General features: G+C 37.8%; 1 protein-coding gene across 6 annotated transcripts in view; it reads right to left on the reverse strand.

Moving 5' to 3' along the window:
* The window catches only part of NCAPG2 (non-SMC condensin II complex subunit G2), a 219,928-nt gene extending 200,903 nt beyond the window's left edge, over positions 1 to 19,025 (reverse strand). For 5 of the 6 annotated variants that reach the window (XR_008429247.1, XM_053934859.1, XM_053934867.1 and 2 more), the window contains exons 1-10: positions 18,837 to 19,025; positions 18,051 to 18,145; positions 14,512 to 14,703; positions 13,401 to 13,515; positions 12,771 to 12,928; positions 11,927 to 12,061; positions 6,810 to 6,904; positions 5,910 to 5,979; positions 5,123 to 5,209; positions 2,968 to 3,063 (exon numbers count right to left, since the gene is read on the reverse strand). Coding sequence is in view for 5 of the 6 variants with exons in the window: in XM_053934859.1 (XP_053790834.1) it covers positions 2,968 to 3,063; positions 5,123 to 5,209; positions 5,910 to 5,979; positions 6,810 to 6,904; positions 11,927 to 12,061; positions 12,771 to 12,928; positions 13,401 to 13,515; positions 14,512 to 14,703; positions 18,051 to 18,125 (1,023 nt within the window). In the remaining variant the exon portion in view is untranslated. The remainder of the gene's footprint in view (positions 1 to 2,967; positions 3,064 to 5,122; positions 5,210 to 5,909; positions 5,980 to 6,809; positions 6,905 to 11,926; positions 12,062 to 12,770; positions 12,929 to 13,400; positions 13,516 to 14,511; positions 14,704 to 18,050; positions 18,146 to 18,836) is intronic. The other variant, XM_053934850.1, reaches the window with a different exon arrangement.
* Between the last annotated feature and the right edge of the window lie 4,650 nt (positions 19,026 to 23,675).

Here is a 23,675-nt window from a genome sequence, read left to right on the forward strand (position 1 = left end):
CTTGATATGGTGGACTAGGACCATAACATTCCAAATTCTTCAAGTCAACAAAATGACTAGGAATTTTAAATTGAATACTACAAAAGCAAATAAAGCACATAGATACATTCTTTAATTAGGGTCGTGTGTTTTTTCTCTATTTATTATGGATAATGCAAACAGTTTAAAGGTGAAAAGATCGTAATTCTTAATTGTATCCTATAAAGTTGTAGAAAATCCTTTAACTCTGAGCTTGTCTATATTTAAGAATTAACAAATAACAAGATAATATGTGATTTCAGTGTGAAATAGCTCTTCTGCACTAACATTGCATGTGAAAATTAATTCAAATGTGGTTTTGTGCAATAACCTAGACCTTGTCTACCACAGCCATTCCAGAAAGTTAATTTCCATAAACTTTTTAAGTGCATTACACTGAATTCCATTAAGCTCACTTTTAATTCTGAACTTAGTACCCACAGTTCAAATTCCTGCCTTTAATTAACTGGAATTTATCCCAAATGTATTTGCATATTCAGGCTCCTACAATGTCTTCACAGAGGTAGAACCTAAGACTTTAAATTCATGGCCTGTTTTAATCCACACCGACTTTTCCATGCCAGAGCCTGCAGTAATTTAAATGACTAATATTTCTTTACCATTATGCTTGTACTATTCTGAGCAACTTTCAGAATCTTTTGAAACAATATCTCGATTTTTTCTTCAGTTAATTTTCACAGCTTTCTTTTAAATTTTAACTGGTCTTACAGGTTCTGAAATTAACTTCAAATTATTTAAAACACTGCATCTCCAGGGCATGTTAGTTTAAACATGTGGGATGTTAAAAAAAAATTTAAAAGACAACCAAACACTTTAAAGGAGTCACTTCCTTCAACAGCTTGAATTCCTGGAGGAGTGGATCTTGACTTTTTCAGCTTGATAAGAAATAGCTTAATCACTACTTACACTAAATAATTGTGTTTTTAAATCCATATATCTTCTCATACTAACAACTAATCACTGCACATCTCTTTTATGTTTGTATGACACTTGCTTTTCATAATAAGAACATGAAAAAAGATGAAGAAGATATATATGGGCTTATATTATAAAAACTTAAGAGCTGCATAACGGCTTTATAAAAGATGGGCTGGTAAAAGCCCCAACAGAAGCTTATGCAATCCAAATATGCATTCTCACTTTAAAGATTTCTGAGGTGAAATCAACAGTTCTGGAATTCATTGTATTCTTACAACTGAAGTATTTTTGCTCTCTGCAAGAAGGAGGAGTAAAGAGGCCTTGTGTGTCCTTTCTGTTTCATAAACAGTGTTCTAGAACAGAATTTGTTCTTCACTATATTAAATTAGGGATTTGGCTAAAATAGGAGCATCAAACTCGTTATCTAAAATTAAACTGACATTTCAAGCTTTGGAGTAGAATCCATAACAGTAAGAACACTTATAAGCTTCCCTTCTTATTCTGTATCTTAAACTACTGGTGATTCTGAGTCACAGCAACAGTTCAAAAAGCCAAATATTTCATGCAGTACTATATGATTTGTTCTCGCAATGGAACCATTAGTGATGTGAAAATTATGAATAGCAGCTGTTAAAAATTTCAACCACTTCTGGAATTCTCCCGTTGTCTTGCTGCAAATCAATCAGTAACTTTTTCTCCCCACACGACACACCTTCTGTTATATTTCTCCAAATAAAGGTATGCAGATTTCGTAAGGTTTGACAGAATCTTCCTCCAAAAAGTAGTCTAGTCTCACATTTGAGTCATGGGCTTTGGCAAGTGACTATGACTCTCCACTGACAGGCAGCAATTCCCTTAAGAATGGAATACTATGTTTTGTTAACTTACCAAAAATCAGTTAAAACCCCTATTCTTTTTAGAGACAGAAATGTAGAAATTAAAGGAAGCCATGCTTTGTAGCTATCATTCTCTGGCACTAGGACATCAATGTTTCATCCAGAAGGTTCCTTTTTTATATAAATTCTAAAAGGATGGGATCCAACATTTAATGTAAGACCAAACAAGATACTGGGCTAGCAATGACTCTTCTCATATTCCCACCTTTACCACAGTGTTCTGTTGAAACCAAATCTCTCTCAACTCCTTCCTGTAACGCATAAAATCTATTGCAAACAACTTTTGAAGTTAATAGTAAATACTTTCAACTTTGAGAATTTCAAATACCTTTCTCATGTCTGGAGAAGATGCTTATGACCAACCAGTAAATGAAACTGTAAATGTTTGCCAAAAATTAACTTGGCTGTATGTGTATGCTCTAACAAACAGGGATTTCATAACTTCAGACAAAATAAAAGCTGTCACCAAAGAAGGAAGCTTGGCTCCTCTTAATCACAGAGTGTAAATGAGTAGACAAACTGCAGTGGGTCGTCTTTAGTCCATGCATGCACTCCACAGAAGGACATACACACACCATGAAAGAACTACAAGTAAGAAATTTTATACTGGTGCACATCCATACCATTAATATCTGTCCATACAATCCAACTAGAATAAAATATTTCCTAAATTAATAAATTCATTGAGCTGTATTCTAAGGCTGGTAATTAATCAACAGGTGAGACTAAACCATCCTCTGAACATTACTGGCTTTGATCAGTAAAACACTGATAATTCCCTAAAGATCTAGGAAAAGATAATACAAGGTTACACAGAATTTTGAGACTGAGAAGATAAGAATACCAGCTGCAATCCTGGAAAGCACTCTAGGTACCTGTAAAAAAAAAGTGCATTTTACAAGTAAATTATATTAACAAATTAGAACATTATAATGCATGCTATGCCTAATTACAACTTGCAAAGTTACTCAGCTACATCTGTGATGTTAAACACTCATTTTGGTTTTTGTGGCCATTTCATTTTAAAAGCAACTAATATAAACAGAAGATGTGGAAGGGACCCAAAATTTAATAGCTGGAGAAACACAGTTGTATTTCTGAAAAGGATAATTACCTTTAGTGCTCTCCAGAGAATGGGCTGATACAATCTATAAAGCATTTCTTCAACTCCTTGACGGACTTTACTTTGTTTATGAAAATAACTCAGGATCTAAGAAAAAACAAATAAAAGAGGCCCCAAAGCCATTTTAACATTCTACATTCAGGAAGTGGTAAGCGGCTGTTACATTTCATAATTATATAAGATCAGAGTTTTCATGCTATGGAAACGATAAAATGAAACATATGAATTGACACTCTATCTTATTAGGAAGTCTCAAAAATAGTAAAATTAAAACAATCTAATAAATATAATATTTTATAACTTTATAGAGTCAATGAGTTTATATAAAGATCTACAACTAAGAAAAAAACATGGCTAGAGAAGTTCACAGAAACACCTCATTTTTGTTGCTGTAAAAAATTATTTTTAAAGTAACTAGCAGAAATACTTTGAAATCATGAAATTATAAACTACAGATAAATAAGCTTTTTCTCTGTTAAGAGCAAAGGAACTTATCTGATAAGTGGAGTAATCCAAATATACATGTACAAACCTAATACATTTTTTATGCATTGATGAGAAGTATCAGCACTCTTTGGGACCCAAAACAGTGCTTAATTAGCTAAAAATCCTGTTATTTTCTGCATCTGAATTATGCAGAAAAAAAAGAGGAAGTTGAAGACCAGAGCAGAGTATGAGAAAGGACATAGTGTAACTTGATATGAAGAATTCCTTCACTTTGAAACACTGAGCAGTTTGGGCTGTGTTCTAAGGTTGGTAATTAATCAGAAAGTGAGACGAGATCATCCTCTGAATATTTCTGGCCTTGATCAATACAGCACTGGTAATTCCCTGAAGATCTTGGAAAACAGAATACAAGATTACACAAAATTTGAAAAGAAGCTGACCCTCTAGTGGTCAGTTAAAATTTATTCCAAGACCTATTCCTCTTGCAGCCCAAAGACACATTTTTTCACTGTCCTCTTTCAAGATCACAAGCCCCAGAGTCTGCAAAACATGAAATGCCATGTCAGAAGCCTGTTCCATTGATCAAGAATCTCAGGAAAGGGAAATCCTATAGCTATGAGAAAACAAAACAGAACAAACCCCATAAAAAACCAACCCCAAAAAATCCAAACCAAAACAAGCAAAAACCCCACTATAGTATTGTGTGCACATCTCATTCTGCTTCAAATGTTCTGCTCATGACTGAATGCCACAAACAGACAACTAGAATCAAAGCTTGTCCCTATAAACATATATAAATCCCCTAAATATAATAAAAAGAAAAAAAGCCAAGTTTAATTTCAGACCTATCTACTAAGTTTGCCTCAAGAAGGTTATGACTTTTCATCCCTGTGATCATCTATGGAAAGGTCAATTCTACAGGTAAAGAAAGCTTAGACAACAGACTGCAAAATCTATCTCTGGCACTCTGGAAAATCCCCTTCTACTTTTGAGCAGCAAAGACAAATCTGGTGCAAAACTATCAGCAGGCTCCTCCTCAAATTTGTTCTAACATTATTTCTCAGAATATGCTATTTTTTAAGTATTTGTGTTGGGTTGGCCCTAGTCACCATCTAAGAACCCACAGCCATGCACACACTCCCTGCTCAGTGGGGAAGAAAAAGAAATGGAAGAGAAAAGCAAGTTCATGGGTCAAGATAAGGACAGTTTAATAAATGAAGCAAAAAGGACCAAAAAAATCCCCAAAGGAGTTATGCAAATGCAACCACTCACCACCTACCACAAGCAGACCAATACTCAGCCAGCCTCCAAGCAATGGCTGCCTCCCCAAAACCCACTTTCCCTCAGTTTGCTGAGGGAATGATGGTTGTATGGCATGCAATATCCTTCTGGTCAATTTGGGTCAGCTGTCTCAGCTGTGACCTCCCAACTTCTTGCTCATGCCCAGCCCACTCCCAAGGGAAAATGTGCGGAGGAGAAAGCCTTGAGACCACACAGGCACTGCTCAGCAGCAGCCAGAATACTGCTGTGCCACCAGCACACCACCGACACAGCCCCACACAGGCTGCTATGAAGGAAAGTATTTCCATTCCAGCCACACTTGGTATGGTATTTTAGTATGAAATGGAAATTTTCCACTTTACAGCAACTGATCTCATTTTAATGCTACTAGTTCATGTCATGCTTTCCTGGAACTTACCTCTCTAACTTTAGAATGAACAGGAGAACTTCTGGGAAGATGAATTCCATGATGCATGAAATCCTGAATGCAGTTGTATTCAAGTACCTACAGTAAAACACACACATGCTCCTGTTAACACAATAAAACAATAGTAAGTACTGTAGCTGTTCAGCAACTATATTTTTGCCTAAAACAAACAACTGGAAATAGTATCTGCTGTTGTTTCTTACTTGGCTTCTGCTTTGCCCAAATTTTTCCATGCTGGGGGGCTCTGTCTGCCTCAACTGATTTTCAAAATTTCAGAATATACAATTAATCCAATTGTCAGAAGATAAAAGCAAGGTAAATAAGAGTATTTTGGTATGTGAAATTTTGCTCTAGCATTGTTGTGATCTGTAATTATGCCTTTAATAATTTCCATGGAAATCCACAAAAACTAGATAAATACTTGAGCTATCAACTATACAGACTTGCACATACTGAATAAAAGCTTCAGTAATTTTAATAAAACATACTTCAGCTAACGGGTATGTTTATGAAAAACGTGTATATGCATATTTGTGTGAACTAATATTTCAGCAGTAGAATTAAAGGTGTTTAACTGCAGCCAAGCTGATCTCAGTGAGAAAACATTCAAAGCATGACATACAGTTACTCCTTGACATTGCTGAAGAGGCCCTTTCCTTAGGGAAATAATTCTTTAAGGCTTGTTAAAGGAACCTCTCTGTGGTGGAAAGTCATGAGTCTTTCCTACCTTGAAATTCCAAACTATCCAAATGAAATTGGATTTCAAGCATAGTGTTACCTCTATGAATTCTCCTGACACCTTCTTCCAGGCCCTGAAGTAAACTTCTGAAATGTATTCCACCAAGGATCTGCATTAACATATAGGAAACACTGTCAAGAAAGCATGCTAACCATATCTATGTGCAATTCATAAAGGTGAAACATTAGGTTTTGAATAAGAACCAATATGGTTCTTAATTCTATGCATCAAATTGGTTTTTAGAAGAAATTCTCTTTTTCAATTCTACACCCATAACTACCGAGTTAACCCTTAATTAATGAACCCAAGCACTATTACATGATACTTGAAATATCTCTTATGGTGGGAGAGTCAAAACATTGAGAGAGATACTTGACCAGTTATGTCATGAAGAATACCTTAAATTCTTTATAGACATGTACAGGAATATATTATTCTTCATGAACGCATTAGAAAGCCTCTGATTTTACTTCAGCAATATTTCACTGAATAATCAGAGAAAAAAAATCCATCTTTTTCATCCATCATCTCAGGCTATGATTTATCCTGCAAGTCACTTCTTATTAGAATTCTTTATATAGAAACCTAGCAAATTAAATTAGAGATTACTCATAGGAAAAATAGAAACTCCCTACAAAAGGAGAAATGGACCTGAACCCTCACACAAAGCACTGCAAATAATTCAGTCTAATTTCCATCCAAAGTAATTTGCTTTAGCTAATGGCAAATAAACATTTACTGCTCCTACAACTGTACACCCAGGCACGTCAGAGCTACTATTAAATGAAGTTGCTGAAACAATATAGCAGCAATACTCAGAAGATTTGTGTGTTTCTGGATACTGATATATTTTTTCAATACACTAGGTATTTTTAGAGTGAGATAAACAAGATTTTAGACAAGCTTTTACTAATTAAGTACTCTAACTAGGATGCATACCTTGGTAAGAACTGTAATTGGTTTTTAACAGTTCCATGTATCATTTTAATGAAATTTACATTCCAGCTGAACAAAAAACTTAAGAGTCTTCTTCCCTGTGGGGAGGGGAAAAGAGGAAAAATCAAACAGAACTCAAAGCTAAGAATACCCAATTTACCTCAAAAATAGTAAATACAAAGGAAATCACATCTTTAAAATGCATAGGTGAAGTGGAAAAAACTATTTAAGATTCTTAATTATTAAACAGAATTCAAGCACTAGTTTTATTCATACTGTAGAAAAGAACACGGAACAACTGAACATGTGGATCACGTATTTGCCTCCACTCATTCAATGTCCTTTCTGTCTTGGTGTGCCTTCAAGCAGCAGTCCAGAATGACAGCAGACTGTGCAATCAGCACCCTCATCAAGGCTGGATCAGCAAGCTCTGCCAAGGGCAATATCATCCCGGCATGACACTGGAATAATGGTGAAGGCACAAATAAAACACCACAACTCTACCAGCACTGGACACAGAAGTATTTTTAACAAAGCCATAGAGAACAGCTGTGCCACTGAGGAAATTAAATGTTCTGATCAGCAAGGACAATTCCTTTCCTCTTGCCACATGAAAGGTAATGTTGCGAACCTCCTGGAGCTGCTTTCATTCACGAAAATAGAAACTATTTTTCCCAAATTAGTTTTCTTCCATTTTAACAAGTCAGGAACAATGATGACAAATCTGACATGCAATAGAATTTTGTAACAAAAGGCAGTAGAAGGCTGCGGATGAAGTAAATAAGCCAATGCTCTTCCAGAATCAGCAAGATCTGTCCAAGGAACTGGAGCCTTATACAGTATATGTACAGGCAGCTTCACTCTGCCTTGTCTTACAGGTGAGGGTAAGACTTCAAAATGTCAGATCACACGTAAGGGTGAGTCAGCCGGTTGTAAGAATCCTTTGTATCTCTCAGCTTTCTAGCTAAAAATAAATTAGAAATATTAATAAAGGAAGTGCAGTAGTAAAGAGCACATTGGCAGAAGTGCAAAAGGGTCACTGAATACACAGCAGAGGTTCAGAGGCAGTTCCATTGAGAGCTGGACCAAGAGTTGTGTTCACACCTAAGACCAAATAGAGAAAATGGAATGCCAGACACGCTTGGAGTTGGAATCTTACAGAGCAGGGGAGGGAGATGGAAGCACATAGTCAGAAACTGCACTGTAGTGCAATTATAGCTGAAATGCCTTTGGGTGACGAAGTAACTCAGAAGCTCATAAAAATCAAGACCTAAAGGCTAAATACAATGTCAAGGTTTTTGGCTTCAAGTCTGATGGAATCCTTCCTGTTGTCAATGAGAGCTGTCTCTATCTCCAGCTCTGGTGGCCTAATATAAACATAGAGGAGTCCCACTTGGCATGTCACACATCAGCATCCCTGACAAAATAGAAGGTCAAGGGAGTTTTAACCTACAGTTCTTTCCTCAACAAGGCAAGGATGAGGACAAACTCAAACTCATCTCATCTTCTACAACCCCAGCAGCAGGATAGATGATAAAAGGCCAAAAAATAGCTTTCAACCAATTCTTTTTAGCCTTAGGTTTTAAAAGATTGATCCTGCTCCTGAAAATGATAAGTGCCTCTAGCTTAATCTGCTGCTTATGATTAAGGGATCTGAAATAATTATTGGTAACAACATTCTCATTATTGTGAGAGATAACTTGGTGATAGGTGAATCTGTCATTTGTGAACTTGTCATCTTTGGGACTAATGCAGTATCAGTGTTGAGTGTCTGGTACTGCTGTGCTTGTGGACACAGAGCACGTGACTTTGTTCTGTACACACAGAGAAGGTGAGCAAGGAAAGAGTACAACAGACCCACCTCTAAAACACAGTAACATGCTCTGCAGCTGTTTGACTGGAAACCCCATCGGAGCAAGAATGCTTTCATAAATCACAGAGAGATAAATTCAGAGGATCACTCCACTAATGCAGCCTGATGCTAAGACTCCGAGAAATATTACTGTGTGTTGAACAGCACAGCCTGGGAGGCAGAAACACTGAACTCCCTGATCTTGCGATGAGTTATAAATGTGCAGTTCTCTATCAGTTTGATCTGATTTAGAACAGATACACTGCATTCCTGACTCTTCCCTTCCTTCAGTCTTGCATATGATGAACCATTCCAGCTAGTTAAGCTGTCTGAAAAATAATCTTACTAGGAGAAAACAGCTACCTCCTTCAATCAAGCCATTACATTGCTGCTTGAACATTACACTGTGAAAAAGAAAAGAGGAATGCTAGTCCATGGCAACACAGGGTCATTGCAACCTGGACCTATAGCAGCTTAAGCTACTGTGGAGCTGTGCTCTGGGATATGTACTCTAAAAATGCTAGGATTACTTTTCTTAGGAACTGTAGAACAAGTCTGCAGGCATTGAAGGGAGTATTAGGCCTGATATACAGAAGCTCACTTTCAACTCAAAGCAATTCATACATCACATTGATACATGGTATTACTACAAGCATTTTAGAAGCAATAGAGGATGCAAAAAAAAAGGTCCAGCAGAGATACTGGGGGAGTTTTGGTTGGTTTCTTGTTGCTACAAGAAATCTATCAATAGTGAAATGAGCCAGGAAGGGAAATCAGAGAACATATATGAGGTGTGTTACCACTGCAACTGAACTCCCACAGCACGCAAATCCCAAATAAAAGGACTTGCAACTGAAGTACAATGGCCTCACAGCAACAGGAAAATGCTTTGAACACTCTGAATCTCCTGTCTGCAGAGCTAGGAAAATCCAAGTTGGTTACCATTCTGGATAAGTACTGAAAGTTCATATAGTGAAGTTGGATTCTGCTCACAAATCTGAGACGTGAATTTGGATGTTAAAGTCCCTGGAATGTTAATTGTCTGAAAAGTGATTTATGTGATCAGCTGTTTAGTTATTCTTTTATGGAGCTGAATTGTTCTGTTGACTCTGCTGACTAGGGTTAATATGGCACACCCTAAACAAAGAGTAATTTTACATGCCCATATGGTTTTCCAGAAGGCAGAGATCTATGACAGTGTGCGTTTTACATGCCAGCCCCACATGGATGTCTGAGGCTAACTTAGGTCATTCAATGTAGCATGGGTCATTCACTTAAGCAATCAAATCCTTCCCAGGACCTGTACTGATTATGCTCCTGCACAGATGTCTAAATTTATTTCAGACACTTAATTTAACTGAACCCTCTCCTGGGATCTTTCCAGAATGGGTTATGGTTCTCCTTTTATTTTGAACTGTTATCCTCCAGGATGTAAAGTGACTTGTGTTTTGGGCTGACATGGCAAGGTTTTGGTGGTAGAGGCCTGCAGAGGTGGTTTCTGTGCCAGAAGCTTTCCCTGTGTCGATAGAGCCAATGCCAGTGGGCTCCAAGGCAGACCCACCACTGGCCAAGGCTGAGCCCTTTGGCTACAGCTGGGAGCTGCTGCTTTCAGTCAGTCCTTCCAGCCAGAAAGCAAAGAATCCAGAATTAAGGATTTAAACCACTGCAGAGAGTGCAGTAAGGTGCTCTCTATATCTACCCAGAAAGAGACAGGCCTATGAAAATGTAAAGGTAACAAAATGTCAAGAACCAGAAATCCCCAGGAGAGCGAAGAGAAAAATCTTGTGCAGGGAAGAGAAATGTGCAAAGCCTGGCCAAATCCGCACGTTTTTGTGAAGCAAAGTGGATGAGTTTTAATACACTAGGAAAAATATTCATTACTGAGTCTGATTACCACTGCTTTTCCCCCCATATTTAAAAAAATACCCACAACAAACCCACAACTCTTACACTCTTTTCACTCAAAGATTCAAGGTGCAAACTTCCTTTAGAAAAGCTGTCTAGTAATTAGCACGTTATACTAAAAGTCTCACATAATGTGGAAGAAAAAAAGAAATACAAGAATTTGCTTCTGAAGCCTAGATAGCAATTATATTTTACATATATAATTACCAATTATTTACTGTGCCTATATGGAGATGAAATATTAATACAGTGGATTCAAATATTACAGAAGAAAAACCATACAGAATCAAATATAGCTAATGCATTTTAAGTACTGTGACAAAAAACACACACAAGTACACACTTTTTCCAGATGACAAAAAATGGCTTAAAATGAAATACACCGAGGACACAAAATTAATTGTAAACTCTGTCAATAAAGCCTTTCCTGTCTTTCCTCTTTCCACCCACATTTTCTCTTCTTCCATTCCCACCTCTCATATTGCCTTGGTACATCACAGTTCTAGTCAAAACTAAAACAGCTTAAAATATCATATGTAAGTAACAAAAACCCCACCAACTTCATGGCAGGTATCCAAATATTTGGATGTTGGATCCAAACTCTATCAAACATTTCACCTAATTCCTTTGCTGACTCCATTTTTAAAATGACATATCCTTATACTGCCACAATCATGCAGCAATCTCAGGGCTCATTTTATGACAGAAGCTCATATATTCCACAGGAAAAGGAATATATCTATTTTACACATGCAGGGAAGAGTCAGAACTTCAGAGACAAAGTCTGGTGGTCTTGTCACCTAACCAGAAAAAAGGCTTGGACACCACAATTCTGGTTCATAGGCACAATCTAAAAACAACAAAACAGCAACTGTTAACTGAGAGAAATCTATGTAGTTAAATAAAGTATATTCTCATTTTTCTGTAAAGTTCGGTTATTTTTATGCTACTTTTAAAACAGAATACAGCAACACAATCTTCTAGATGGAGTCATTTAGAAGGAAAATTATTTTGCTACAGTTACTTGTCTTGAATAAAACAAAAACTGCTATAAAAAAAAGAATTACACCAGGGAATGATTTTAAGTATTGAAGGAAATGCACTGGAAGCAAAGCACTGGATTCTTATTGCCTCAGGATAAAAGAACTGGACTGAAGATTTAGACATAAACTTTCACACTTTAGTCTGGAATAGAAACAAGTTTTCCAAATGAAACAGAGTATCACCATTTATAGCCTGGAGTCAAAGCTGATTTGTCTCATGTTGCTATCTACTGTACCATAAAAAAAGACAAACTGCAAAACTATTAAAAGCAACCAAAGCTCACTGGCACAAAACCACAGTAAGATAAAAGTTGGCTTACCTCTTCTTTCTTAATGTGTTTTACACTCAAAAAACACTGAAGCAACAAGTCCTTGACTTCATTACTCTCATCTGAATCATAATCAAAACAAAGTAATGTCTGATGTAGATTCCATACACGAACTATATCTGCACCCTGACAGGAAAGAAGAAGCTCACATTGGAGTGGAGTAGCTTTTCTTTAATGCAAAAAGCTTTGTTTTAATGCAAAGCAGCATTGAAAGGATTTTAAATAATGAACTTGAAATGCATTGTTGCACATTGTGAAATTATGAATATTCATTTCATCACATTACTGGGAAAAATATTTGTAACTGCAAAAATTCTGACTTCCAACAAATGAAGATATGCTCAAGTACAGAAAATTGGCATTCTGTGCAAAATATGTTAAAACCACACCATTGCGCTTTTTAAACTTCATACAATACATGCAGTTAACCAGAAAAAACAGGGGAAAGACATAAGGATGTTAGTGCAAAAGCATATCACAATACTCCAAGTAACTCACACATTTTGAAAAATGAAAGAAAAATTATTTGTAGACAGATAAAAAACAAGAGAAGATGAAGCTTCCCACAAAAGCTGTTTCTATGCTTAGCTGAACGCAGTACTTAAAATCTGAGGTGACAGAAAGTTAATTGCAATAAAAACCCTGGTCATTGGACTGGACAAAAGAGCAAAAAGATGAAAAGGAATGCAAAAAAAAAAATTAAATCCAGTTCACTCGTGAAACTGATGCCAAAAACCTTTAAAGTTTCTTCTAGAGAAGGCAGTGTTTTATTGAAGGAATTATCTTTCTTGAAGTATTCAACAATACCCTGAAAGTAAACACAGCCTCAGCCTACCGTAGCAGCTTTATTCAGGCTTTTTCTCAGCAGAATGACAAACAGAGTCTTCCCCAGCTGCTCCTTCCCCTCCAGTCCCTTCTCCCACCACATTTCACACACACGTTGGATGGCATGCTGTAGGATTTTTTCAGATGCAGATAATGCAGGAAGAATACCTACAAGAGTAATGAAATAATTATTTACTGCAATGAACCAAGTCATTCCTGTAAAACAGTAGTCTGTTAGCACACTAACTACACCTCACGGTGTCAGCTACCTCCTGTCACATTTACACACTTTCATGGCTTATGCTCACTGCAGTATTTAGGCAACTCTAAGGTTTGGCCCAACTCTTTGGATCAGTGACAATGGAATATTGAGTTTCCCTTAAAAGTAATATAAATCACAGGATAATCAAAGTTACCTTCCACTGGGTAAACAGCTGGGAGAAAGAAAACTATTTACATTCCAACTTCGAAATTGTGCAGCTGATTTTTAGGTAAACACTCCCTTAATTTTGTCTCATAAATATGAACTCAAACCAGTACCAACTTTTCTCCTGTGAATTCTGTTTCATAGGCCAGCTGGATTTCAGTCAGATCAAACAGCCTCTGTAAAATGCTGCATTCTGTACAGAGAAGCACTCACCATTTAGTATAAAAACACATTCTACAAGAGCTTTGTAGTTTACATTTTCATCCACTGCAGGTATGGAAGCAGTAACGACAGCTGCCACTCCTTGGATCACTGCTACAGTCTGTTTCTGAAAGAAACCAATGCTGAGGAAACACTTCTGCAGTTTGCTTTGGACTCAGAAAATAATTCAAACAAGAAATGAACCTTAGCAACAGAGAGCAAAGCTGAATTGTTATTATGCTTCCATTTTGAAGAAGGACTATACTGGCACCCAAAACCTATCAAATAAGAGACAAAAGAATAGTTTTTTTAAAGTACATATTTTCAAAAAGTTTGAAAAGGGTTTTCAGCTCCAGCATCCATTTGTGCATCCATTCCTGCACTAAAATCCTCATCTGTAACAAACCCACTCAAACACACATCCATTTCAGAGCTGAAAAGGCCCTAACTAGCAGGGTCTTGTGTGGCTCAGAGATGTGTACATCTGGTGACTTTCACTCCAAGTGTGATTCTACAGGCCTCTGAACAGATGACTGAATCTTCTACAAGCCTCTAGGTTTCTCTAATGATTTCCCCACTGCATTTATTTTCTTCCCCCCAAAATTAAATAACCTTTTCCCCCAGTACTCTCAAGGCTATATAGACTACAACACAGAAGGCAGTACATAAGGCTCTGAGTCAGAAAAATTCTATATATTCTAAATTTGTGGAAGAGGCAGTCAAATCTAGATTTCATGATGTTCATTAAATAAAATGACATTACAAACCAGGTAGCAAATTTCTTATACTATATGCCAGCTACTTAAACTTAACATCAATAATATTAACATTTGTTTACTAACGTAAGACAAAGAACAAGCCCATTCAACTCTAACTAAGAAAACTAAGTCACATCTTAATTAAAATTATCAGCAGATCTAGTCTTTTAGAGCATAGACCAATCATAAGTTCAGCTTAACCCAAGTATAAATTAACTCATTTTAAAAAATGGGCAGGAAGGTGATATTTGGAATGGGTTTTATTTGATAACCCTTGCATGTTTTCAGATGTTATGTAAATATTCTATTTTATTTCCCAAAAAACACAAAACACTCATCATATTTTCATTTTACAAGATTCTTACCATTTCTGTAACTATCTCAACTTCCATGTCATCATCACTGTTACCATCTCCATACTTGTGCCATGTTTCCACAGGGTTCTCCATCAAGCTCTCTGTCAATAGCTGTGTCAGTCTCTGCCATAACACTTGTTTTTGCTTTCTTGGCAATTCTTGAAGTAGCTCATTCAAGTCAAAATGATCAAATGTGTTTTTCTATAAATCATCAGAAGATACCACACAATCTCACATCAGCAAAGTGGCTTATACTTCATCATCATATTTTCTACATTTAATCTGTGGTTTTATATTAATGATTAACTTCTATTCCTCTGCAGTTATAGAGATAAAATACCTTCTAGAAGTTATATTTTTTCAAAATAGCGTAAGAAACTCCTGCTAGTTAACTCTTTATCATGAAGCAAGAGTGCTGCTTTTAAGACAGAATTCTTTAGCCCTTGATAACAATGAAGACAATTCCATACCCTAAGAAGCTCAAACCTGCACAGAATTTAAGTCCCTGATTATGTCTTTGCTCTCTTAAATATCGATTGATGATGGCTGTTGAAAGGAAATCCTTAGGCAAGGACTGGAACCGTAGCAGTCAGTAGAGCCATAGGGACAGCACTAATTTGGGATATGATCTGCACACATCAGAGCTCTGCACCCTGCACTGTCTTAAAAAGTCCTACATCAAACCCAGCTCCTGAGCATGTTGACCCCACACCTCCTGCTGACAGGGAAGCCACCATCAGTCTCCAGTAGAGACTGCACCACGAGGCTGATCTGAACTATTTCCTAGTAAGAACTCTGCTAGAAGAATTTACCTCGGAGACACGAGGAGTCTGTTAGCATCAAAGAAGGGTAGGCAACCTGCTAGGATAGGGAATATACAGAGAGAAGATAAGAAGGAAGACCAGGCCCAGTCAAGAGAAAGAACAGATAATTTCTGAGATGTAATTTGCAATATGGAAGTGAAGGTTTACTGGGTCAAAAACACTTCAGAGGAAAGAGGGAGAATGTCCATGATCTTGAAATAAATATATTTTTAGTTTGCAGACACACTGCAAGGCATCAAAAAGAGAAAGTCGAAGGTAAAAACTGAAAAGAATGGAAGAAGCAGCAGTAAGTATCAGAAAGTTCCCAGAAGGGTATGAGAAGAAATATCCTGTTACATATTTATAAGAGAATTTCTATTCTATTCTACAACTGAAAACAAATACAATAAACCAAAGGCCTCACAGGGAGTTCTGCAGCCCTGTGCTTCAAACAAACCCAAAAGACAGGATATTAAGATTGTACCATTTTGAACAGAAAGAATGAACTCATAATAAGATCAGAGCTTTTAGATTTTTCTTTGGGATCATATGAGACAGAATTATTCCAAAATCTGAGATTTTATGAGAAGAAAGGATGACAGTGAATGATAATCATACCTGTGATTTCTATTTTTCTGTCTAAGAAATTATATATTTTCTTGAATTGGAATGGGATTTAGTGGAAAAAACTAACAGCACCTGCTGAAGATCTCAATGAAGAGCACCACAATATGACATTTTTAAAATATTATAAAGGAAAAAATGAAAAGCCCATGAGAAACCTTGAAGGAAAATTAGCAAAGCCCTGGAAATTTAGAAGACACAGATGAATATAAATATTTAGAGTGTGGAAAAATTCAAGGTGGAAGTAAAAAGGGGGTTGGGGGCGTGTGTAGAAAACAAGACACTGAAAAAGAAGTGATGCTAAAAAGTGAACTTTGAAGAGAGTTTAAAAGGCAAATTCAAAGGCTAGAGCACCATTTAAGTAGCAAATATAATACAAAAACTAAGGGAAGCAGTGAAGCTTTAATGATGATTTATTCAACCACAACCTCCCCCAGAAAAGCAATCAAGAATTTTTCAAGGGAGATCCAAAAAGGAGGATCCTCATATTAAAACAAGACATGGTCACACATCCTCCATTGCTGCAGGTTTCCAAAGGAAATTAATAAAATAATTGGAGTAGGTTGGACAGTCAAAAAGTTGTGTGAATATTTGTGTTCCCTTATGCTACAAATGCATGAAGACAATTTTAATCGATATACTCATTTTAGCGGGTGATATAAAATTTCCAGAGATATTGGCAACAGCTGAAAACTGTTGCAAGAGAACTCCTGTGAATTAGTGGTGAAAAACAAAAGGATGAAAAAAACCCCAACCATTTTTAATCCAAATAGCCCATAGCACATTAAAATAAATTATTGATTGCAGATGGCAGAATCAATACAACCCAATCAATTGAAAAGGAAACACTGCAAATGAATTCTAAAGTGAATAGTTTTTTGTTAAAGTGTTTAGATTTAGGGAAAATGGGAAGGAGACTTTAATCAGAGGCAATCTGGTAATAAAGTTGTCATCCATACAGGAACACAAATTTCTTGGGGAAAGATTCAAGGATGTGTGGGAGACAAAATCTGTAAGCTTATTATCCAGAACGTGACTGTGGGTTTAATATAGTTGCTACATTAAATCAGTTCATGCCTCTGTGCACATAGAGGTCAACTGATCCACTTTATCCTGGCACAGGTACTACCAGGAAAATACCCATTAGAAAGCTTAAGAAATAACTTGACAATACCATTTATGGCAGCAAGCAAAAGATGTTGAGAAGAGCTCAGCTATATCTTAACACCAGACAGACTGAAGGTGAGTAGAAAACCCATCAATGCAAATTATTATTTCTCATCATTATGCAATATACACATTACATGAGAATGAACTTTTAATACTAGATTTCAGGGGATTTGTTTTGTTGTTCCTCCCTGTTCTCTCCACACTTCCTTTCGACAGAGCAATCTACCCCTTTTCTAAAGCATTCAGCGTTAGAAAGAACAATTCAAGTAAAATTAAACATGGACCAAAGAACAAGTGGACAGCCCAAACTATCAAACAGATGAAGAAATACTAGTGAAACACAATTTCACACATTTGTACATTAACTCTTATTCATGCTATACCAATGAACTCTTTCATGGGTTGGAATTTAACAATGTCATACTTCAGCAACACGAAATTAGTATTTGTTTAGAATTACACAAATACTAATAATTTATTTTTTAAATGGTATGTGAAACAACCAAATATCAAGAAGGCAGCTGGTTTATAAACATTCATATTTCAGATTCTACAGCTTTTTCAGCCTATATTCCTTCAAGTGCCATTTGAACTTGAAGGTATACCAATGAACTCTTTCATGGGTTGGAATTTAACAATGTCATACTTCAGCAACACGAAATTAGTATTTGTTTAGAATTACACAAATACTAATAATTTATTTTTTAAATGGTATGTGAAACAACCAAATATCAAGAAGGCAGCTGGTTTATAAACATTCATATTTCAGATTCTACAGCTTTTTCAGCCTATATTCCTTCAAGTGCCATTTGAACTTATTTTCTACAGCAATTATTCCCACACATCTGCAAGTACCAAACAAATAGTTTCTGTCCCTTTGTCACATGATTTCTGCAACCCTAAGAGACTTATGACTCCAGAAGTGATAAATGTATACACTGGCTCACTTACAGGATTCTGAGTGTAGAGCAGGAAGTCTTCAATTGACTCTTTAGACACAACTTGCAAAAATGCTTCACGTTTCATCCTGGAATTGGTCTTTCCTACTTTATAACCAAAACATAACATTAGAGAAGGTACTGTATACCAAAACAAGATCATTTTGGTCTGTTGTAGTCATCTATCAGTTATATACATAGCATTTAGATTTAGATATATGTTATATATTACAGTAGTTATACATGCAGTACATAGTTAAAGTAGTTTTCCCTTCCAATATATTTTAGTTATCTGAATCGGGATTTAGATTCACGTCACTAGGCTGCAGGGCTTGCTTTCTTTTTCGGTTTTTTTTTTTTTTTTTTTTTTTTTTTTTGAGTTTTTTTTTTAGCAAATTAGTCTTAAAGCAGAATAAATTGTAACGGATACTTTGGTTTTTAAAAAGCACAATGCATTCTTCAGCACATACCCACTATTTAAGCTGGTTATCATTCCCAACAACAGTATTTATTTGTATCAGAAGCACTGAGGGGTAGTAAAATGCTCTATTTTCTCGACTATCAAGAGAAAACCATGGGAAATGCACAAGGCCACCAAGAGCCTTATCTGCTCACGTAAACATTCCCTCCATCCTAGGTGTCTCCTGACGTGCTTTTCCAGGTGGGAAAGTGACTTACACAGCATTTAGTGTGTGTGAAGCCACATCACAGACGGGGCTCCTGGGCCCCGTCCCGAGTCACCCGGGGCTCCGCCAGGCCGCGGCAGAGCAGGCAGCGGGAAGCCGGACGTGCCGCTTACCTGGGGCTCCCTCAGAGCGGCCGAACCCTCACGGATCCGCGGGACGCGCTTCCAAGACCGCGGCGCCGCCTCAGCGGAGCGGAATGAAGCCGGCCGACACGCGCGTAGAAGAGCCCGCGGCGCACGGCAGCACCGCCGGAGGAGACACCGGCCCCGGGAGCCGCTCGGAGGGGACACGAGGGGACACGAGGGGACACGAGGGGACGCCCCCAGCCCGGCCGGTCCCTCCCTCACCCGCCGCTTTTCGAATCCTCCCGCGCCCGACGTTGAGCGCGCGCCGCGGAACTCCCGTCTGGTCTCGCGAGAGCTCGGCCGCCGCCCCCGCCTTTTCCCGCGCGCGGCACTGCTGAGGGCGGGGTGGGGGGAAGGAGGCCCCGGACACTCACTGGGGAGCGGGCATCGTGTTCAGAACTCGGGGAACCGCAGGGTCAGCTGGGCTGGAAAAGGCTTCTGAGGTCACCGAGTCCAACCTATGACCCAACATCACCAGGTCAACTAGGCCATGGCACTCAGTGCCACGTCCAGTCTTTCCTAGACATTTTCAGGGAGGGCGCCTCCACCACCTCCCTGCGCAGCCCATTCCAGTCACCCTTTCTGTAAAGAAATTCCTCCTAATGTTCCACCTGAACCTCGTCTGGCGCAGCTTGAGGCTGTGTCCTGTCGTCCTGTCGCTGGCTACTTGGGAGAAGAGCCCGACCCCCCCCTGGCTACACCCTCCTTTCAGAGCGATAAGGTCCCTCCGGAGCCTCCTTCAGGCTGAGCGCCCGCTTCCCCAGCCGCCGCTGCTGCTGGGATTTGTGCCCAGCCCCTTCCCGGGCTCCATGGCCGAGCAGCGGCCGGGCCGGCCCCGGCAGCGCCCCGCGGGGCTGCGCTGCTCCCGGCAGCTTCGGCCGCGCTGAAAGGCTCCTTCCCCCGCTGCTTTCTGACACAGGCTGGCTGGGACACGGTAACATCCATCAGTTACCCAGAGGCTGCTGCCATGGTTCAAACGCACCGCCCCGCTCACTGTTCCCTTTCTGTACCTGCCTGCAAAGTGTCAGTGCTTCCAAATGGGGGCAAGACACGCTCAGTTAAACTCATGTTCATGCTTAAGAAACAGTATTCCTTCTTCCATGGATCTCTGGTAACGTGGACATAACTGCTTTTACAGAACATCACGCATATGATTATATTGGAGGCTTTTTTCTCCAATAATAATGTTGTTGCTATTGCTGACAGCTCTGCTTTTCCTCACAGTCCTGGTGAACAATACAAGTACTTCGCACTCTTCATCCAAAAGGATCAAGAGTTAAACAGCCTATATGCCAGAATGTACAGGAGAGGATGTAAACCAGATGATATTTAGAGTTTGGTAACTAAGGATTTTTTTTAATATATCAGGAAATTATATCTTCTGTTTCTTCTTTGCAGTGTTTGGAAATAGTTAAGAGTTAGATTTTGAATTCTGTAATATTCCCCATTCAATTTGTTTGAGCTCTTCTGCAAACCAAAACCAGTCAAAGTGTCTTGTTTGTATCTTTGGCTTAGTTTGTATCTTTCCATTTGGCATTTTCAGTAGCATTTCTCAGTGTTGGCTGTTCAGAAGAGAGAGGTGCATAACTGAAGTAATTTACTTCCAGTCTGTGGAAGCAGTACAGCATGTGCTGCTCTACTGTGCAAACAAACAGAAAACCAACTATAATTTCCATAGAAGTTATCATATCTGGTTGAACTTTTCAGGACTGTAATTTTAAAATATATTATGTAATTCAGATTTTATTTCATATTAAATGTAAAAATTCACTCCTTTAAAAGTAGCATTTACATATTCTGCTGTTTTAATTTTTAACATAGACTCTTCCTTAATGATCCTGCCTTTCACAGTTTTAGTTTACATTAAAAAATAAGATTTTTTTCATTTTCTGCCACATTTATTAGATAAAAGAAGCTGGCTTGTTTCATATCCTGTGGACCTGACTTTATATCCCAAGTTACATATTCAGCTAAGTGCAAGGAGTCTGTGAAACAGTTTGCTTGGAATAAGTTGCATGGGCAATCAGCATACCTGTAGAATTGTAAAAACAAAAAAGTATAACACCTGACATTTATACATTATGCTAACGTATGCCTATATTAAAAAAATTCTGCATATATTAAAAATCTTTGCCATTTTAATCCAAACTGATGGATTTATTTATCATGACTCATGTAGCCTGAATATTTCATTAATACCTTGATTTGTCTTTTAATTAGATGCTACCTTAGTCACCTGGTTACTGTTTATTTAGTTGGGCACTATCATTTTAGCAAACAAACTAAAACATATTTTAGTTTTTAATTTCTGTTGCATAGCAACCACAGAATGGTTTGTTTCATAGTATTGAAACTAGAAGTTGACACAGATAACAACAGGCTGAATAACACCAAGTGATTCATTTTAATGGACCATTTAGAGAAACCAGAGAGACAGAATAATGTTTTCTAGGTTTTTTCAAGAACTGTGCATGAACTGCAAGCCAGTAATAAACCTACAACTCTATTTTCAGTTTCTCTAATATTCTCCCTTTCAAGAGTACCAAATTACATGCCTCTCTTTGACATATCTGTTCATCTGTTCAAAATAATCTATACCCTGTGATAATAATCTCATATTTATTATCATTTTCCTGTCAAGTTAAGGCAAAAATGAAAAATGGGCCTTTTGCACATGGTTGCTGAGCAACAGCAAATAAAGATTTGCTTTTGTGCTACTGCTTCATGAACCAGTCTTTATTCTTGTTGGTGGCCTGCGTTAGAGATCTCTGTTACAGATGGCTCACGCCAGAATATCGTTGTTTGGACTAGGGCAAGCATTCCATTTCAACCTATAAGAGTCAACAATATAAATAAAAATAAACAAGTAGTTCCCTGAATGTCAGACGCTTTCTTGACAATATTTTCTTATATTTACAATGTTATTTTGTAGATAATATTTTCTTATGAGATTATTTCACATGTTATCTATTACCATGTTGGAGTTGTAACTACTATTTCTTTTTCTTTGAATATGTAATAAAATTTGTTATAGTTAATACAGTATGAACAAAATCTGCTCATCCTCTGAGGCAGGCTGTTAATAATTTACATGCATGCATTTCCCTTGATTTTTTTTTTTTTTTTTTTGATCTTCACATACTTTGATAAATAATCCGAACAGCATGGGAGAGAGATGAAGTTTCACACTATTCCACTTCTCCAGATCTCTCCTTGCCTGAAGGTAATCCTGCCAATCATGCCATCCTTTATTCAGAGGCAACTGTCACTTCTCAATGCTGGTGTGATTAGACCGTGAAAAGGCTTATTTCCCTTAAATTATTAATATTAACATGAATCAATTTTAGAGTTTAAGAGATTAAGTAGGAAAAAAAATCACTGCAGTAGAAAAAAAATTATCCTTGTTAACTCACACAAAAATACGGAAACAAAATGCGCAGAGGGAATGCAAAAGCTGCTCGGGAGAGCCACTCCCTGGAGCCGCTGCCGACGGTACCGAAGTCCTGAAGTGCCGCCCCGCGGGAGCTCCCCGCTACTGCCGGGCTCTGCAAGGAACCACACCCAGCTCAGTTTAAGCTGGGAAAACACAGCAACTTCATTTTCGTTGCTTTGTTATGATGCTTTGTGACAAAATACTTAGTTATATCTTGAAAAGGACTGGAGCATGGAGACAGGCTGAGACAGCTGGGAGACCTGAAGCCTCTGGAGAAACTTTAGAGCACCTTTCAGTGCCTAAAAGGTTTACAAGCAAGGAGAGGGATTTTTTTGTAAGAGCACGGAGAGACGGGACACGGGGGGATGGCTTTAAACTGACAGAGGGCAGGTTTAGATTAAATACTGGGAAGAAATTCTTTATTGTGAGGGTGGTGAGACACTGGCACAGGTTGTCTGGAGAAGCTGTGGATGCCCCAGCTCTGGCAGTGTTCAAGGCGTAGTTGGCTGGGGCTCTGAGCAACCTGGTCTAGTGGAAGGCGTCCCTGCCCATGGCAGGGGTGTTGGAAATAGATGATGTTTAGAGTCTATTCCAACCCAAACCATTCTATTGGTCCTGTAATTATTATTTACTGTATTATTATGCCCTTACTGTTATCACTTGTTCCTTATAAACAGTGTTATAAGTCACTGTGATTTTTCTCTGCTCGCTATTAGTAACATGAAAATGGAAAGATTTCTAAAATGCTATGAGATACTCACAAAAAGAAATTACAATAACAGTATTTGCATAGCTGAATCCATCCCACTGTAAAAAAAAAAGGAAGTGGAATTTTTCATTACAACTACAGCAAACATTTTCTAGTATAAAGTCATTGTCATCTTTCAGAATACTATGTATCATTGAGTAAATTTATAATACTAGTTTGTCAGTTAATTTGTTTCAGATATAAAACACTCCAGTTACAAATGCTATGTCTGTATTACTTTATCCCTATTAAATTACATTCTGATAGAGATTTACTGCTCTTATAAGTGTCCTGTCTCCTTGCAGCTCTCATTCTGTTCAGTCTTTAGGAGAAAAAAATGCTTCTAAGGTACAAAAATCACTGTTGTTATTAATTTCACAAGTGCCCTTAGAGGTTTCATTGTGATAGACATGCATCATTTAGATATGACACCATCTCTGTTCCATCTGTCTAGTACAAAACATGAAAATACAGTAAAAATATCAGAATGGTCATGATTTGCTCATCCATATTAGTTTATACATATATAAGCAACACAAGCATACAACAAACTGCTTTACATTACTTGGACATTATAAGTATTCACTTGTCTCTCACATCTGTGTTGGCTTTGTCAGTAGGGCTGTTCCCCATGTCCTTGATCCAG

The sequence above is a fragment of the Vidua chalybeata genome, chromosome 1, assembly GCF_026979565.1.
Source record: "Vidua chalybeata isolate OUT-0048 chromosome 1, bVidCha1 merged haplotype, whole genome shotgun sequence".
NCBI lineage: Eukaryota > Metazoa > Chordata > Aves > Passeriformes > Viduidae > Vidua > Vidua chalybeata.